The sequence below is a fragment of the Perca flavescens genome, chromosome 7 (assembly GCF_004354835.1).
Source record: "Perca flavescens isolate YP-PL-M2 chromosome 7, PFLA_1.0, whole genome shotgun sequence".
Lineage (NCBI taxonomy): Eukaryota > Metazoa > Chordata > Actinopteri > Perciformes > Percidae > Perca > Perca flavescens.
In genome coordinates this window covers 9060116-9080349 of record NC_041337.1, presented here as the reverse complement: position 1 = coordinate 9080349, position 20234 = coordinate 9060116, and the positions used below count along the sequence as shown (strand labels likewise).

The following is a 20234-nucleotide window of genomic DNA, read 5'->3' as shown; positions in this document are numbered from 1 at the left end:
GTATTACTCCCATTAAAGAAGCCGCTATATTGCTTTCTTTTTTTCCCCTCTTGATATTACTGAGAAATCCCCGAGGGGAAAGCCTCCCTCGCTCCCTCTCTCTGAAAGTTGTGTAAATCTTTATAAGGTTTTGATGACCTACTGCATTAAACCATGTAATAATAGCTTCCGGAAAGGCTGGTGTTCCCCCCACCCCCCGCACCAACTCCTTCACATTCTATCTTTCTATCACTTTGTCCATCTGGTCTCACTCCCCTGTTTCTTTTTTATTCTCTTGTCTCTCACTCTCACAGTTTTCTTTCATCTCACTCCACCCGTCCCTCCTTCCCTCTCTGAGTTGCTCTCACACACCCTCCCTCTACTTTCCAGTCCTGGTTGCATCTATTTTAAGTAGTCAGACTGTAGTGTTCTAAAGGTTGAGGAGTCAAGCCAGCTTTAATGAGATATGGGGCTAATTACTGGTTTGTGTTTCTCCACTGTATTCCTGGCTTGGGAGGGAGAGAAGGACAGTGGAGGCCGTTCTCCTCTGCTAATGAATTGGGACAAATTCAGGGGGTGGGCACGTAGAGCACGGAGCTGTGGAGAGGGAGGGGAAAGCACAGAAGCACATACATAGGTGGAGGTAAACTCTGAATAAACTCTGAACTCTGAATAATGTTTAAAGGTTTGTATTATAAATGCCCCCCCATGCAGTTATCAGAGCTCTTAGTTATTTTTACCATGGAATAACAGGTTTACTTGTTTATTGCCGTGTTCTAACTAATTATAATACCGAGGTAATTACAGAACAGGACTGGAAGTACAAAACACATAATATATTCTGTCCTTGTAGGGGGTGTTTTTTGCTCTGCTAAATAGAAGCTCAGTGTTCAGATAAATACAGTAAATGAATAAATCATGCATAAAGTGTACCTTCATTTTGACTTTTGAAAACATGCAGATAACTTTCTGCACTCATATGTTGCTTTTCATACAGACGCCCATTGCTTTATACAGATGTAAATAATTCCTGTTATGCTTCACTTGTAGACGGACCATGACGGAGATAGTGTGCTACTCTGCCCCTTCCCTGTCTGGGGTCGGCCAAGTGCAGATCAGTGTGAGCGTGGACCACGCTCAAATCAGGGAGAGCCTCACCTTCGAGTACATAGAAGACCCCACCGTCCAGCGCATCGAGCCAGACTGGAGCATTGCAAGGTAAAGTCACCAAGAACCAAGCAGGCCTGCATTATTGCACGATCCAAATTTAGTTCTAAACTCGCCATTTTCAGCGTGTAGCTTGCTAGCTCCAAGTTTGTTGTTTTTTTCCTGAAGCGAACAGAGTTTGAGAACGGCAACACACAGAGAGCCGAAGGTGAGGGACATCCTGCATGTGGATGTTAGGCAATTATCCGGGAAATATACTTCTGTTGATCCGGACTTCACAGGCTGTATGTGAGATGTTATTTTATCCACATCCTCACCACCCAACACTGAGCTTCTGTCACCCAGACTTTCTGGATTTTCTCCCCCCATCCAGAGCTTTAGAGCCAGCCAGTCCAAGCCAGTCCTGGCCAGTGGCAATAAGCAGACACAAGTCAATATTGCACTTTCAATTACTGTGCAGTTCTCTTCCAATTAGTCTGGATCTGATAGAAGTGCCACAGCTCACAGATTGGAGAGGATAGTTACTGTTGAGACTGAGATTCTCCTATCGAACTCAATGTTGATCCATCTGTTGAACGTCTTTGGCAGATAGATATATACACACGCGCACACACACACACACACATACACACACACACCATACACTACTAATTAAAAGGAAGAGAGGGATAAAGACGAAACAGCGACTTAGTAGAACAATGTGCTATCAGGGGTGTGAGTCTACAGCAGATGGCTCGGGCTTAGAGACAGAGTGTGATGGCACAGAGGGAGGAGAGATGAAGGGAGGCAGAGAGGGAAGGACATGATATTGGTCATCTTTCTTTGCTTTTTAAAAAATGGATAGATAGATAGATAGATAGATAGATAGATAGATAATAGGGCTGCACAATATATCAGGGTATCAACTGGGGCGATAAACACATCGTGAAAGGCTGCGACATATTGCAAAAGACACTCAGAGATCTTTAATATCAGTAGAAAACTGCACTTGAATGTAACGGTCATTACATTCTTTTAGTGGTGCTGTTTCAGTTCAATGTTCAAAAAAGAATGCTGGAAATTATTTTCTTTCATTTGTTTTGAATTCAACAAGAAATGTGTGTTTTAGAAGAATACTTGAAGCAGCAGAAATGCTAGATAGATAGATAGATAGATAGATAGATAGATAGATAGATAGCATTCAGTGTGTGAGTAGCTGAATATATCATTTAATGAGCTTTGACAGTCAGTAGAGTAACTCACACTATCCACAGTGTTAGAGTGAACCCACAGCCTAATACCACGGATACCACGGAGACATCTGACATGTATTATTGCAACAGCTCCTGCCTGATATCATCTTTATTCTGCACGCCACAAAAACAACAAACCAACAACCCAAACAGCTGCCGGGAGAGCTGCACATCCAGCAGTGCTGCTTTGTAAGCCCAGGACCACCACTGCATCCTTATAAGCTCGAGCTGCTTTGGTATTTCAAACACAAATCTGCACCAATTGATTGTAGCCGGCGAAGTCAGTTAAAAAGCATCTCTAATCATCCCCCAGCTCCAAAGGCTGTTATCTCCTAAAAGAAACGGGAGGATGAAAGACAGTTTGATGCGCTTATTTTACGACTGATGGTGAATATTCTGAAGAGGTAGATCAGGGTAAGAAAGTTTAGTTGGATTGGCTTTCTTTTTGTTTTTTATTTGTTTTCGTGTTTCTAAAATCTATCTTTCCTCTTGAATTGAAAAAAAGATAAGGCGGAGAAATGAGACGGCAATCGACAAACATGGTTATTTAATACCTGTGGAGTAAATTGTGTCTACTTGTGTTTTTGTTTTTTTTCCTCAGTGGCCACACCCCCCTGATGGTGACAGGGACCAATCTGGACGTGGTTCAGGAGCCCAGGATCCGAGTCAAATACGCCGGCCGAGAGTCTGTCAATGTAAGAACCACTATAATCGCGTGTACAGAATGTACTCCCTGAATACACCCACTACTTGCTTACACATCATGCTGGAAAATGTACGCTAACAAGGTCCTGCTTGACTCACCAAATACTGTTCTACAAGCAAGCTAAGGGATGTTTAGCTTGGGTGAAGTACTATCTCTCCTAAGAGCCCCTGCAGCTTTCTACGCTTCCCTAACTTCCGCTGGAACCCAGTCGTCTCAAGCACTCCAACGAGCGTCTGAATAATGCAGCTGGCGCTGAAAGTGGTCTGCATGCAGTATTTAATTAAGAGTTTACCGTAAATTGTCTAAATCTCCGCTCCACGCCCCAGCCCTCACCTTCTAAGCCCTGGTGTGTTTTACTGTCGCAGTAGTCCTCCTGAACAACATTTTGTTAAGAGCAAAAAAGGTCCAAGGCCCTCCTCTGCTTGCAATTTTTTTTAAGAAGGCTTAATTTAAATGGCTATTTCATATCGAAGTCTTAGTACATTAAAGCTTCGAACTGGGGCAGCAACCCGCGTGTATCGGCACAAACGGCCTTCTTCAGGGTTTTCCACTTGTTTAAGGAAAAATACGTTTTTTTAAGGATACTTTTGCGGTAATGGAGCTGGATGGGTAGAGTTTGAGGAAAAAAAGGTGTGGGCGGGTCAGTGGGGGGAACGTTGGAGATGTGCGTGATTGGGGGCAAGGAGACTCCTAATGGGTTTCAATGGAAGATTAACTGCGGTCAGAAGGCTTTGGTCAGCATAAAGAGCCTGTGTATAATCAAAGTCTTGGCTGTGTGAAATCGTTACAAATTGCATTGGAGCCGCTGTCCTGGGGCTCCTTGTTTAAGAGGATGGGATTTCCTTTCTGTGGTCTGGGGTGGGCAGACGATTGGACCAAAGGTGAGTGGGAAGGATAGAGTGTGAGAGGTGGGCAGAAGGAGGAGAATATGTAAAAGAAAAGTGCTCCGTTGGCACATACTGTAACCAGTCTTACACATTACACTCTTTTACATAGCTGCCTAAATCTCATGCCTTATTTATAGAATCTCGGGACAAGTTAGTACACATGCATGCGTACACAAAAAACTCCTCAATGCCACGTCAGACTTGTGGAATTCCACACAGATTTGTCCCAAACTTACCTCCTCCGCCTCTGCAATTCCAACCTCCCATCCCTGACATTAGTATTCTAAAATTGGCCTTAAATGTCTGACTTGCTTAGTGAACGTTCCTTTACTAAAAAATCATAATTCTGCCGTCGGCCTTTTGTGCTTCTTCTTGTAAGGACACAGTTTCCCTCAAAGATCTTTTGTGAGTTATGAAACCGTAGTAATTACTAGAGATGTTCAGAAAACCAATACCAGTATCGGAAAACCCTCCGATACTGCCTAAAATGCTGGCATCGGGATCGGCGAGTACCGGAGTTTATGCACCGATCCGATACCACGTAATGTAGCCCTAAAGAAAATCTACTTTAAAGTGTTTGTTTTTATGTTCTTTTTCCGTTATGTCTCACTGTCAAAAAAAAAAGTTCTGTGCCAGGCCGACAACAATCCTATCACATCCATACAAGGATTGTAGTTTAGAGCTTTTAAAACATAATATATGACACACTGGTATCGGATCTATACTCTGTATTGGCCGATACGCAAGTTCAAGTATTGGAATCGTTATCCAGAAGCAAATAATGGTATGGGCCCATCTATAGTAATTACAAGTAGAAGATGGATCCGTGCCGTTTTATGTTTAGAGAAGAGTAAAGTGACTGGGTGAGCGAGAGACTTCTGGAGACCTGGCGAAATGGGATTTGACTCATGTGTGTGGGTGCCGCGCTGTCTGATTTGTCAGTTCACGAAGGCTTTGAAAAAAAGAGATGTTCATCTCCAACCTGCCTCGTCTCTTCCAGCTCCCCACCTAGCGCCTTGCAAAGGAAGCCTGTGTCACTGTGTTGATTGGCCCTACAGCCACAGAGAATGAATTTCTATTAAATGCTGAGGTTACAATTACCCAGCCTTCATCCCGAACCCCCCACCCCCGTGTACCGTTTTCCCCTTTTGTCACTGGAGGAAGGCAAACAGCGGAGCAGCCCATAGCAATAAGAGCTGCTGTCTGTCAGCCAGCCTTCAAATGATCACCTGTCTGCCTGTAAATTGCCTCTCTACTCTCCCTCCATCGTGTCACCTGCAAAGATTCACAAAGAAACCAGGAGAGGGAAGGGGGAAAAAAAAAAGAAGACAATTTTCTTTGTGAAATGCTCTGTGTCTGCCACAGGATTCACAATTGAAACATTTATCATAATCTTCATCAAAGCTAAAAGGGTTATTTTCCCCGCTCCAGAACATTTTCCTGTCCCAGAAAGATTACATCTACCATATTTGTAACACTTGAGGTGCATTTGCAGCTGCTGCTGATCATAGAAAGTGTTCAGCACGGGTGTGTGAGGCTCCTATCACGTCTCGGCCAATCAGGCTGATTGTCTAATACCCTGAACCACTTAAGTCGCCAACTATTACTATAGGCAATGGTAATGGACACTCAGAACTTACAATTTACATGTTCACAGTGATTTTGTATTTTACGCTGCATGCATTTGTTTTACAATGACATCTCAACAGTATCAGCGTCGTGAGTGGCTCATTGGATCGTCATGGCATCTTGACAGCCACAGTGTAAAGGGCTACCACCACAGTTCCCTCTTTGACATCTGTGTTGTGTGGCTTCGATGTTGACTTTAAGAGAAGAAGAGCCACTTGTTAATGCATCAAGTAGTGCTCACAGAGGATGTTTGAAATGAGTCACACCCTCATCACAAGACATCCAGACATCCTTTTACTTCCAGCGTGGCACACATGATGAAATGAAACCACTGGCTTTGGCTTAACTTGAATACCACACAACATTTATGGACGGATCTAAGCCCAAGTAAGAATTAAAGGCAGGGTTGGTAATGTTGAAAAGCTAGCAAGATTTGAAAGTAGCATCTCCTCGGGGTTCTGTCCAACAAACATGACTACTGTTAGCAATGCGCTACGACGTGCGTTGAGCTCAGGCTCGTACACGGGAGGGGTAGAGTACGCGCAGCGGGGGCGAGGAGGCATTTCATTGGTTCTTTCCAAGCGGACCGCGAGGCCGTGATTGGTGGGAGTTTTTACAGGATCACAGCAGCTGCAGATGACGGATTTTTTTCACTCCTTTTTTCAGAGTCCATAAGTTATTTAGTTTATTTAGTTAGTTATTAGTATTAGTGTAAAGACGATTTCAAACAATATAGCTAAAAAGTGTATATTGGAAATAGTTACCAACCCTGCCTTTAAATGCCAGTATAAGCGGTTAGTTATTTGGAACAGCAGGAAGGAAGGGAAATGGAAAGTGTAGGAGTAATAAGTACAGGAACAACGAAATAGCAAGTGACTAGCTAGCTTCCAGATGACATTTGGCTCTGCATCTCCACAGCCAGATCATCTTATCCTTTATTCCCCTCTCTCTCTCTCTCTCTCTCTCTCTCTCTCTCTCTCTCTCTCTCTCTCTCTCTCTCTCTCAATCCTACCCTGGCCAGAGACCTTTGGATGGTTGAGTGGGCTGTAGCAGCACAGTAGATCATGGTAATGTATTCAGCCAGAGGGGTTGGAGTTTTTACTGCCTTAAAACACCCGGGCTCCATCCAACACTAGAGAGAAGAAGACAGATGAGGCCAAGATTCCAATTATTTTCTCTATCTGTTGACCTCAGTTCACTTTATCAATGCTGAACAATGTGTAGCTTCCTTCTTCACATGGCCTAAAGGAATGGATGTTTTATTGTATACTCTGAATTGGGTTATATACAGGATTTTGTTTTTATTGAGAAAGAGAGCAAAACAGCATGTTGTTGTTGTGGAATCAAAGCAGTGTAATGTCATACATTGCAGCATCCTGCTGAGAAGTAAGTGAAGGGGTGAAAACTAGTCTTGTGATTCAGTAATGCAGTAAGCTCTATAAATCCTTTTGTAGAGTATGCAGAATGCGCTATATACATTAATACAAAATACCTAAAATCCACTTATTGAAGGCCAGAAGTCATGCAAAGGTGTTGTGATGTTCTGAAATATAGCCATTTAGCGCCCCAACTGCAGAGGAACCTCAAACACCCCATTTTCTTTATCAAATCCCACAATGACCCATTTACCCATCACTATTTTACCCGCTCATCGCTTTGTATTGACACACGTCACACTCACTGCCTGAAAGACATCCTACATGGCAGTTTTCGATCCTGACAGGATTCGGCGAAGGGAAGGATTTACTTAAGTAAAGAGAGAGAGAGAAAGTGAGGACAGTGTAGGAAGAAGAAAAAAAAACTCCCAGTATCCATCTCCGGCAGAGCAGATGGTACTGTAGTCAGAGCTGTAGTTGACTTGCAAATGCCTCGCTGTTCCATCGTGACAGTCACGAGGATGCTGTCGGAGCATCTGGGCCTGTCTACGTAACATGTCACCATGCCAACAGTAAGAAAGCAGCCCATGTCAAACTTTAAGGTCCCATGACATGATGCTCTTTGGATGCTTTTATATAGACCTTAGTGGTCCCCTAATACTGTATCTGAAGTCTCTTTTATATAGACCTTAGTGGTCCCCTAATACTGTATCTGAAGTCTCTTTTATATAGACCTTAGTGGTCCCCTAATACTGTATCTGAAGTCTCTTTTATATAGACCTTAGTGGTCCCCTAATACTGTATCTGAAGTCTCTTTTATATAGACCTTAGTGGTCCCCTAATACTGTATCTGAAGTCTCTTTTATATAGACCTTAGTGGTCCCCTAATACTGTATCTGAAGTCTCTTTTATATAGGCCTTAGTGGTCCCCTAATACTGTATCTGAAGTCTCTTTTAGATAGACCTTAGTGGTCCCCTAATACTGTATCTGAAGTCTCTTTTATATAGACCTTAGTGGTCCCCTAATACTGTATCTGAAGTCTCTTTTATATAGGCCTTAGTGGTCCCCTAATACTGTATCTGAAGTCTCTTTCCCGAAATTCAGCCTTGGTGCAGAACTACAGCCACTAGAGCCAGTCCCACAATGAGCTCTCCTTAGGATGTGCCATTTCTGTGTCTGTAGCTATTGAGGAGGAGAGAGGGGGGGCAAGGTGGAGAGTGGGGTTGTGGCCTTGACCAACTGCCACTTTGCTTGTTTGAAAGCCATGATGTCTCTCTCTCAAGGGTGGGCCAAATTCTCTGGACGGGCAAAGCAGAGAAAGGGGAGGTAACCTTGCTCCTTATGACCTCATAAGGAGAAGATTCCAGATTGGCCCATCTGAGCTTTCATTTTCTCAAAAGCAGAGCAGGATACCCAGGGCTCGGTTTACACCTATCACCATTTCTAGCCACTGGGGGACCATAGGCAGGCTGGGGGAACGTTTATTCTTGTTAAAAAAGCTCATAAAGTGAAATTTTCATGCCATGGGACCTTTAACATGAACCCTTTAATCCATTTAACCTTTTAATTCCTGTATACTGATACTGAAGATACTGTACTAGTGGGTAAAGAAATTCACATAAACTATTCCTAAATGCCATTGAGGCAGTGTTAAACCGTAAACCAGTGATCTTCAACAGGGGTTCCTCAGAGCCCCTGCAGGGGGCCCCCCAAATTATTGTTTAATACTTTTTTGAAAGCTACAGTATACATTAAGATGAAACCAACATATTATCAGCAAAGATAAATCGGCCTATTCGTAAAAAAACAAATTGAAAATGAACTTTTTTGGGCCCATTTTACCAACATTTTTGGCGCTTTTTTCGATGCTTTTGAAACACTTTTTTTTTTTACTCATGGTCAATAAACTTAATTTATATGACATATCTAACTTTTGAGTTTAAAAATAGCAGAAATTATGAATTATTTTGACTAACAGTTAAGATCAGAAGATGTTGAGTGGATCACAGACTGGTATATGTCAAAGTTTAGTCACAATACTGTCTTGAAACCATTTAAACAATTATTTTTGGGCAATTTGGTTGAAAGAAACCCATATTTCTGATATAAAAAACTTTAGAAATGGGTCAAATTTGACCCGAGGAAAACACAAGGGTTAAGCTTAAGGATTCACTGTGCCTTCCGCATGTATGTTTGACATTAAAACATGATGATATATGAATATGTAAATAATTATTATTTTAATAGCTTAGTATATCGTTGGGGAACCATAAAAAGGTATAGGCTTTAGGCCACTCTACACGTTATTGTAGACCCAGTTTATCATGCAACTCAATTTTATACAACATACTGTATGTAGTAGGGGGTCCCTGCTCATCTCTCTTTCAGGTTAAGGGTCCTTGGCCTAAAAAATGTTGAAGACCCCTGCTGTAAACACCAATGTCATCACACATTGTTTTACAAGTTAGCTATGAATATGTATTGCTCTTATATATTAGATTTTTAGCTGTTCAAATTCTTTAATTAGTTACTTCTGTCTTACAGTGAAAGTGCATCTCTAAAGCCTAAACTTTGTGAAAGTATGTCAGGAGTCCTATCTGGTTGTGCTATCTATTTTTAAAATGGCTTATCTTTTCACTCTTGTCACGCACTGCTACTGTAGCGTAAAGCGGGGAATTCTAAAGAAAAATGTCACAAGACCAGGGAAAGCTACAGCGGAGCATCCGGGCCTTGCAGTGCAGCTACAGACTGAGATGTGTTGCTGTATATGTTGCTGTGACAGCTGTAATGTTGGAAACGTGTTTCTTTTACCCATAAGCCAGCATTTTGCATAGCCTATAGAGCTTAATCATTTAGTCAATCGACAGAATATTAACCGGCAGGTGTTTTGATCAAATCAAATGATTATTTATTAATTATTAATTGATTTAGGTCATTATTCAAGCAGAAATGCCAAACATTCTCTTGTTTCATTTTCTCAAAAATTGAGGATTTGTGATTTTCTCTGTTTTGATATGGATGCAAACTGAATGTCTTGGGTTTTGGACAAGACATTGGAAGATTTCACATTTGGCTTCAGGACATTTTAACAGACATGTTCAGTGTTTCCTGCATTTAAAAATCCAAACAATTAGTGGACCTATTGAGAAAATAATAATGATGGTAATAATCAACAGACAAATCAATGATTAAAATAATCGTTAGTTGCAGCCTAAAGTCATACACAGGCACTGGTGAATAAAGTGTGCAGATCTTTGACTTAAGTAAAAGTAGCACCAAGATATACAAAAAGTAAAAGTACTCATTATGCAGACTGGCCCATTTAAAAACAATGTATGTTTTATTATTGTATTTTAATTATTGGTGCATTAATGTGTCCATCACTTTCATGTTGTGGCTGGTAAAGGTGGGACTATTTTTCCTTAATTTACTGATTGGTAGCTTGTGAATTTCACCAAAGGATCAAGAAATATCTTTATCCATAATAATACAACGTCGTTTATTAGTTGATTATATTTAGTTTTAGTTATCTGAATATGCAAAGTAACTAAAGCTGTAAACTAAATGAAGTGGAGTAAAAAGTACAATATTTCCTTCTGAATTGTAGTGAAGTATAAAGTAGCAGAAAAATGGTACTCAAAGTATCTCAAAGTTATACTTACATACAGTACTTGAGTAAATGGATTTTTCCACCACTGTACACAAGAAATATACTGCATATTTTCAAAGTTCTTGAGTCAGAATTTATTTTCATCTTTAGATTAAACGCTCCGCACGGTGAAAACACACAAACACGCTAAAGTCTAGATCCAAGTGCAAAGTCACAAAGTGAGTGAGGAGACCAGTCCCTCTTTCCACCTCTACACTTCCACTCACCTCGCACCATGCTGGCTACACACAATGAGTTTGCATTGATCTCCCTGGCTTGCTGCCGAGCAGCAGAGAACAGGTAGGAGGCGTGGTAGTCGCTAGCATTCACCAGCTTTGATGATATTTACCTCTAATTAAGTTTCTTCCCCAGAGAGAGTGAGCTGGGAGCGAGCGAAAGGAGATAAAAACCTTTCTGAGCAGAGTGCTGTACAGCAATCAATCCTTTCTCTCCCCCCCCCCTCCCCCACCTTCCCCTCTAGAGCTGAGCCGGGGAGGATGGATGGAAGACAGGTCTCTCATCCGGGAAAACTGGAGAGAAGTAATAAAAGAGCCATAGCTCAAATTCTACCTGAGGATCCTTTGTGCTTGTTGTCCTCCAGTGTTTTTCAGTGAAGCAGTAGCGGCAATTTATTTCCGATTTTACGGAGGCTTCCTCTACAATGAAGGTGCATTTAATGACAGACAATAAATCCTTTTCTCTAAAAAGAACGAGGGTTTTTATATGCCAATTATTAGGTTGGGGAGCTCCCTGCAGTGTGTGTGTGTGTGTGTGTTGATACCAATGTGTTTCAGTTAAGATCACGCTTTAGTTTAAAACAAACAAAAGGCTTTACGACGGATCAGCTTGAAACTTGGTGTTTTACTTTGGAGACAGAGGAAAATGAAACCAGAAGACCTTGGCTTTGCTGACCTGTCTTAAGTTGATCCTGGATGACTGAATCGCATTTCTTGTTTCATTTCAGGGGGCTCAGACTATCGCAGCACGATGCATAGACTGTTTGAGTGCAACATTTCCCCAATAGCATCTTAAAAAGTGGATTTTTCTCCCGTCTTTTCTCCCTAGGTGTGTAAAGGAATCAACACCACCTGTATGAGTTGCTTCGCCCCCTCCCTGATGGCGGAGTACAACCCAGGTTTGGACACAGTAAAGCACGCAGACGAGTTTGGGTTCATCTTTAACAACGTCCAGGCGCTGCTGGTCTACAACAACACCAACCTCCTCTACTACCCAAACCCTTACTTTGAGCCCCTCAGCGCCACCGGCGTGCTGGAGCAAAAACCTGGCTCGCCCATCATTCTCAAGGTACAGGAAGTACAGATTACTATGCATTTAAATCTACAGAACATGGGCGCCTGGGTAGCTCAGTGGCGGCGGGTTCAACTCCGACCTGCGGCCCTTTGCTGCATGTCGTTCCCCCTCTCTCTCCCCTTTCATGTCTTTAGCTGTCATATACTGTACAAATAAAGGCCGAAAAATAATCTATAAAAACAAATATGAAATATAAATTTACTGAACATTTCCTGGTTTAAAAATGTTAAATGGACTTAGCGTCAGTGAAGCCAGGAGTTTGCATTTCAGCTGTCACCATCTTGGTATTTTGAAGCCAGAAGTGACCATATTTGGACAAAAGGGCGGACCTCTGGGTACCGGTGCCGTTCGTCAGCATGTACAGCAGTACACAGAAGTGTTTGAAAATCGGCAGACTTTTCTTAAGTTACCACTAACCAGCTAACGCTAGCGCAGTGGTTCTCAACCTTTTTTGTGCCAGCGCCCCCCTATCCATTATTCAGGTCCCTAACGCCCCCCAACAAATATTATGTAGGCTAATTGCCCCGAATATGAATGATTATGCCCTAATATAGGCCTATTATTGTTGTTACTATTGTTATCAAAAATAATCAAAAAATCAAATCATTGAATGACAAACAACACATGTATTAGTTTCCCAGGTATCAAAAAAGCCATGTGAATAGAAATTATATATTTACAGGTTTTTAAAAAAAAATGCAACTATTTGACATTCAAATTAAATAACAGCAGCCAATCAGAACGACTAGATATGTAACATTCAAACTATAATTATGTATTATCAAAAGACCTGCTGCATGTCCCTGGTGGGAACCTCAGCACCTTTTAGAAGATGACTAGAATTTGAATGTCCTTTTTTGTTTGTGAAGTGACCTTGGGTGTCATGAAAAGCGCTTTAAATAAAATATATTATTATTACAAACACTAACAGTAGCCAATCAGAAACAGCTAGCAATTTAACATTCAAATCTATTTTTAATTCAAATCTATAATCGAATTCAACGGAAAACAAGCTGGCACTTATCAAGGGGTAAAAGCAGGATTACACACACACACACACACACACACACACACACACACACACACGTATTTTGGTGATGACAAACGACTTGAAGAACGACACCTACTGTCGATTGGAAATAAGTTTACAACCTTTAAAAAGTTAGTGAGAGCGCTTTTTTGATGCTTAGAAGAGTCTAGGTTAGATTTACTATCGGCTGTCTTGCAAGTAAATAGCAGAAAAAAAACGTTTGGAGAAACACAATCACACATTGCGCTGTGTTTTGTGGAGGTGTGAGAATCCCGTAAACAGAGACATCACTGCCTCTATCGCTTCCATAAGAAAGTTTTAAAACACCAAACACAAGCCCTAAACTGGCCGGGAGTTTGGGGAACAGCTGACTGTTTGACCAAACAACAAAGCACTGTTGATATCTCTCGCACCTCTCTTTTCTTTCTCTATTTCTCCGTGAAATACAGCTGCCTTCAGGTGCAGTAGGAAACATTGTGTTCTATAAACGATCTGACAAAAAACTGTTACTGTGAAATATAAAGTGTACTTGTGCTAGATTGGGGATTAAAGAATACAACAGGACGTCGCGGTGATTGCGTTTTTTTTTATCTGAACGTAGCTTTATGTAGGGACCTAGTAGGCTACAGAGCTCATTTAAGATGATACTCTGACGTCCCGTTTCCGTGAAGGCAGCACGGAGCTGCACCAAACTAAGCTGACAGAAGCACAGAAGAGAAGAAGAGTTATGATACCGGTCTCATCCAGTCGCAGTGCTGTAAACTGGCAGCTTTTAATGTTACAGACCACTGATTTTTTAGTAGTTTAAGTGTAAACATGTATTGTTATTGTGAATCTTTGGTTTAAACTAGCTTTCAAACAAACGCCCCCCATGGGCACCTCAACGCCCCCCTTTCCAAAATATTGCTTCCAACACCCCCCATCATCTTCTGAACGCCCCCTGGGGGGCGGTACCACCCCCGTTGAGAAACACTGCGCTAGCGCTAGCTGGGTTGACAGAAAAAACATTTCTAGGCGACCAAAAGTGTTCCAATAAACTTTGACGAAGTGAAAACACACTGTAAAAAGGGTCAACGTTTAAGATGAAAACATCGACAACACCAAAAAACAAGTTCAGGTCTATTTTAATGTACACAGCGCCATGGTTAGCATTGCTAAACTGCTGTCCTGATTGACAGGTTGGCGTGTAGCCACGCCCCTAAAGTATGCCCTGCTTTGTTTATTTTAAAATAAACGGGACCATAATTTGATTTGAAACTAGAGATTGAGGCCATAAAGTCATTATTAAAAAGTTCATTGAGGGGATAAACCAAGGCATAACAAGGGTCACTTCCCCATAGTCTTCTATAGAATTACACTTCTTTTTGGTGCCAGTGGACCTCCGTATTGGCTTCACTTTTCACACAGCAGACTCATGACAGTCTTTCTCTGGATATCAACATCAGCTAAATACATATATTCTATTAGATTATTTATCTCATTATATTGGTTGTAAGAAGTCTTGCAACTGACAGACGTAGAATTCGTTGAGGAATATATTTCATTTTTTCGTCCTGATTGCCAGCTGTCCCCATTTACCGCCCCTGTGAAATACATCACCTTGTTTGATCTCAGTATGGAGTCACATTTGGCCGCAGCTGTGCCCCAAACCCAGGGATGTAATTTGCAGTGTGTTTAGGGGACATATTGGCTTTGTGGGTTTTTAAAATTGCCTTCATCTTCAAGGAGCCATGTGTTTGTGTGTCTGAGTTTTCCCCCTAATTTCGCACCCCTGTGTCCATCTCTGCATGCCCACAGGGCAGGAACCTGGTTCCCCCAGCATCAGGAGGGGTGAAGCTTAACTACACTGTGCTGATTGGTGAGACTCCCTGCTCCGTCACCGTGTCTGAGAACCAGCTGCTGTGTGAGCCGCCCAACCTCACCGGACAATACAAAGTGATGGTCAGTATGGAAGATGTGTTTGTTAGTGTCTATCTTCCTAACTTTTTCTAAATTGTAATTTCTTCTTCATAATAGCTGGCCTCTAAACTCCATTATTCGTGATCTCATCGTTGCTCATTCAGCTGAAGGAAAGAGGTCAAAGGGAGACCAGCATGAATGTGCTTTAGCTGTCAAAAGGTTCTGCTAGAATCCACTGCAATTATTTTTAGTTGCCTGTTCGCTTATTGAGTGCAAGCCCCAGACTATTTCCCTCTCAGCATCAGCGTGGAGGTGGCCGCATGTGTTTGCACTAAACACTAACTATATTTTGGCAGGATTCGGCTCATGCATTGCTCAGAATCAGTTATCATGTCATATAAATATTTCAAGAGCAGATTTTATTGAAACATGATCAATATTTGAAATGAAAACCTTTTTTTGTCGATATTTTTCTGTTGTTTTTTTTTTACGTTTTTGTTGTTTTTTTTCAACGTTCTTTCATCAAAAAAAATGTAAATGCTATAAAATTTAATAAAACCCCCAAATTCAATGAAAGGAGTGAACTGATCATTATTTCACTTGTGGAGAGTGATGTATGGAACCATCCACTTTATTTTTTTGACAATTTGGTTGATAGAAACCCAAATTTCTTATATAGAAACTTTTTGAAAATGGGTCAAATTTGACCCGAGGACAAAAGGAGGGTTAAGGGTCTTCTAAACTACTCTGATTAGATATTAATTGCGATGATGTGTGTTTGTGTTTCTCCGCAGGTTCAGGTAGGTGGTCTCCACGTCTCTCCTGGTGCGGTCCACATCATGTCTGACAGCCTGCTGACCCTTCCGGCCATTGTCAGCATCGCCGCCGGCGGAGGCCTCCTCCTCATCATCGTCATCCTCGTCCTCATCGCATACAAGCGCAAGTCACGCGAAAATGACCTCACTCTGAAGCGCTTGCAAATGCAAATGGACAACCTGGAGTCACGAGTTGCCCTAGAGTGCAAAGAAGGTTAGTATTGGAAGAGTATAGTCGGCAGCCTACTTTTAGACTTTAGGGTGACTGGTGATATGGGTCTACTTTGCTCTAGTCTTGCATTGCCAGACCTATCTCCACAGTACTGCGGAGTTAGGTCTGGCTACACCACACATACATTCTGGGAGAGGAGAAAAACACCCTCTGGGTTGTTTACATTTCTTTGAACCAATCACAATCGTCTTGGGCGGCGCTAAGCTCCGGACGCAGCTACGGTGGCTCTGCTAAATAGTCTCTGGAAGGAACTTGTTTTGGTGGAACATTTGCACCCCACAAAAGAAAACGCCACATACAATATTAAATGAAGTTAACTGTTGACACAATACAGGAACGTGAGCTATTTAAATTAGCTGGAGACATGGTTAAAATTAAATGGCTCTTACCAGTGTATCACCGTGTGTACTTCGTCCACTGCAATCCCACCAATCGGTCCCAAAACAACCTAGTTGGATAGTTAATGCTGTAAACATATTCTTTGTAAATCTTTATAATCATTGCCTGAAAGAACCAGCCTGCCTTAGGCTATTGCATTATCCAAATGTTCTTCTAATCTTTTAGCATGTAGCCTGCTAGCTCGAAGTTTGTTGTTGTTTCCCGAAGCGGACAGTTTGAGAACGTCAACACGCAGAGAGAGAGAGGAAGATTAGTGACATGTCATTCATCCTGAAAATATACTTTCAGTGATTCAGACTAACTTTGCTCCATTCGAAGCCAGTGTTGTATGTAGTTGAATGGGGCTGGTGAATGCATTTCACTCGTGCAGACTGTAATCACATAACATAATGCATAAGGCATAATGTCTGCATATAGTACAAAAAGTAATTAACTGGTTGTCTGTGATGTTACCGTAAATAATGCATTAAACTTTCACCAAATTTGGGTCAGTAAGTCATCCTGGTTGTATATCACAACACATATGATAAGTCAGTTAGGCCTATATGCGTCCCGTCTCGACATGTAGTGAGTCCTTGCAGTTCTAGCTTTCTGGTTTGCATGCTGGATACAGACTCGCACACAAACTGACACATGAATACAGAGTTTCTCATTAGAGTAACCCCAACCTCCTCCCAGCGAGAGGCACATTACGCTTATTACATCTTACTCACGTCTTCACCGGAGGGGTGATTCCACATTTATCTAATGCATCTAGTGCATGTCTTTATACGTGTGTGTGTGTGTGTGTGTGTGTGTGTGTGTGTGTGTGTGTGTGTGTGTGTGTGTGTGTGTGTGTGTTTGCATGCATGCCTGTGTTTTGGTCCCATGTACGCTGTTAAGCGACTGTGACATTGCAACAGTATTGAACAAAGAGCTGCTCTGAAACACACCTCTCCCTTGTGGCTCGAGGTTGAGAGAGGGCACAGTAGTCCATCTGACCTTTGACCTGCTAGCCAATAGGAGGACCACATCTTTATTTTTATTTTATTTGACAGGGACGGTGTATATTCATGTAAGATGAGATTTATTGAAATGGGGACATTTCATCTGAAGAAAGGGAAGAATGTAAGATGAGATTCATTTTGTGAATATTTAGTTAACAGGTGACCTTTGTAGGGTTACTGAAATAAGTCACATATTACCGTTAATTCTAGCTTCATAGTGTATTCTGTTCCTTGAGTTAACAAGGGAGCTATCTAACATCTTGTACCCTGCCTGTAATTCAGTAACAGTTAGGTTGGCGGAGGGATATGATGATGAGATGATGAAGCACGTTTTGTGATGAGTCTTCGGTTGTCCAACGCTTGGAGAGTGTCATTAAAAGTGGACCAAGTTACACAGTAGAAGCTGTCTCCGTGCTCTTACTCTACCCACGTCCCGAAAGTACTTGTATGTCATAACAACGAGTTAATAGTTGACGCTAACAATAACTAGCGTTACATTAATAATTTCTGTGAATATGCCAGATTTAGCCAAAAGGCTAGTTTCATCTGCGGCCCCTGGCCAGATGTTACAAGAGGCTCCCTAAAAAGCAAATGAACAAAACAAGAGGGGTTGAGGAAAAACACCCATTAACTAAGATAAAAGCAACACTGATAAAACGAAATCGCGAAAGTCAGTTTTACATGGATACTTTCAGATAAACACTGCCGATTGGCTGCTGATGTCATCATCGGTGAGGTCATTATATCCAATCACTGAGATGGCACTTTTGCTTTTTTTGCTTTTGCTTTTTCAGGACCTTATTATGTATCCCCTCCAGCCACCCCTGATCGGCTTTCCCAGTGTTATCACACAGTGGGGGGGAAAAAAAGCATCCTATTGCAGCAAACTTTCAGAATGGTCTAATAACGGAGAGATGCTGTTGTCAGACAGACAGGCAGGCAGGCAGGCAGGCAGGCAGGCAGATAGACAGGGCAGGCAAACGGGCGGGGGGAAACAGTCCCAGACAGGCAGCCTTGGGAAAGGGGAAGATTAATGTTTTAACCATTAGCAGTGGCCAGGAGTGCTCTGCCCTGGGGGGTGGATTTAGATGGGTACCTGGGTTGCTCCTTATGAGTATATACACTCCATGTGTACCTGTGAGCCCATGTGTTGGTGTGAAAACCCAGGAGTCAAAGGGGGCCAGGAGGTGAGGGCTAAGACTGGTTGGAGATGGCGGAGTTTTGAGGAGGATGTTAGGGGACTGCTGCTGCTCCTGTGATAGGCTGCAGACGGGGAGCCTCCCCAAAGGCGGGCGAAGCTGAGCAACAGAGCCGTGGGCCCAAACAGGAGTCAGTCAGGATGGAGCCAATTAACTAGTGCTCACCTGCAGCCTCACACTGAGATGACACACACACACACTCTTATGGGGCCTTAGCTACAGCCAATTTACCGGCTGGTAGATAAAATTGAGTGCGAAAGGTGTGTGTGAGAGAGAGAGAGAGTGAGGTCTGTGTTTTTTAAGGGAGAGTTGTGAAATATTGAGTTTCCCTGACATGAAGACTATCTTGGGCTTTAACTGTCAGCTTCATGATAACGAAAGTAAACACCAGGAAGATAAGAAGGATTCACGTATTTTGGTCCCTGGGGATTAAAGAACGGTTTAATTCTCATGCTGCATGTCTCAAGGATTCCCTCCAACCGGTCTCTCTCTCTCTCTCTCTCTCTTGTCTCCCTTCTCTCCCAGCCTTCGCCGAGCTGCAAACAGACATCAATGAGCTGACCAGTGACCTGGACAGAGCTGGTATCCCCCATCTGGACTACAGGACATACGCTATGAGGGTCCTCTTCCCAGGCATAGAGGATCATCCTGTCCTCAGAGAACTGGAGGTAACCAGAGAAAGACAGAGAGCAAGAAAGAGAGGGATTGAAAGAAAGATGACTGAGACATCTAGGCAGCAAATTCCAGTGGTGGAAGAAGTATTCAGATCCTTTACTTAAGTAAAAGTACCGATACCACACTGTTAAAAATACTCAAGTACAGCTACAAGTAAAAGTCCTGTATTGAAAATGTTACTAAAGGTATCTAAGAATCATCAGGAAAATGGACTTAAATTATTAAAAGTAAAAGTTCTCAATGCAAAAAAATCCTCACATTTTAGAAACTGGAAATGATCCAACAGTTCTGTGTTTAATGGTCTAATCCAGGGATCTTCAACAGGGGGTCCAGGGCCCCTAGGGGCTCCTCAGCGTCACAGCAGGGGGGTCTCCAAATTACTGTTACGTTTTTTCAAAAATTAAAAAGTCATATCATTAGCAAATATAAATCCCCACTTATAATAGGCTTACTGACCTATAGATAAGGTAGTCTCTGAGGCCATCCACAGATACAGTTCATCCTAAGGATTCACCGTACCACATGTATGTTTAAATTTAAACATGATTTATAAAATCATGCCAACAATTACTAGGCGATTGTAATAGCTTAGTATTGTATGCATCATAAAAAGTAATGTATAAAGGCTTTAGGCCGCCCTAAATGTTATTGTAGGCCCAGTTTAATATGCAACTTCATTTTATACAATATATGTAGTAGGGGTTCCCTGCTCCATCTCTCTTTCAGTTACGGGGTCCTTGGCTTAAAAAATGTTGGAAGACCCCTGGTCTAATCATTTCAGCTGGACTTGTAGGCCGTTATAATGTAGGGTAGTTTAATTTATAATAAAACATCGTATTTTATAAACTACGTGTTTTCTTTGCAAAAGTCCTAATTTGTGAAGTAACTCGTAACTAAAGCTCAAGGAAATAGTATCTCTTTTTTTTTTTAAGGTTCTTTTTTTGGCATTTAGGCCTTCATTGTGACAGCTTGGACACGAAAGGGGAGAGAGAGTGGGAATGAAATGCAGGAAAGTGCCACAAGTCGGAATTGAACCTGCGGCCTCTACTGCTTTTCCACCCA

General features: G+C 42.0%; 1 protein-coding gene across 1 annotated transcript in view; it reads left to right on the top strand.

Annotated features, from left to right (window-relative positions):
- plxna2 (plexin A2) overlaps positions 1-20234 on the top strand; it is a 212695-nt gene that overhangs the window by 153966 nt on the left and 38495 nt on the right. Inside the window, exons 17-22 of the mRNA XM_028582483.1 lie at positions 1030-1197; positions 2980-3073; positions 11692-11931; positions 14765-14908; positions 15661-15895; positions 19023-19165. Coding sequence (XP_028438284.1) covers positions 1030-1197; positions 2980-3073; positions 11692-11931; positions 14765-14908; positions 15661-15895; positions 19023-19165 — 1024 coding nt within the window. The remainder of the gene's footprint in view (positions 1-1029; positions 1198-2979; positions 3074-11691; positions 11932-14764; positions 14909-15660; positions 15896-19022; positions 19166-20234) is intronic.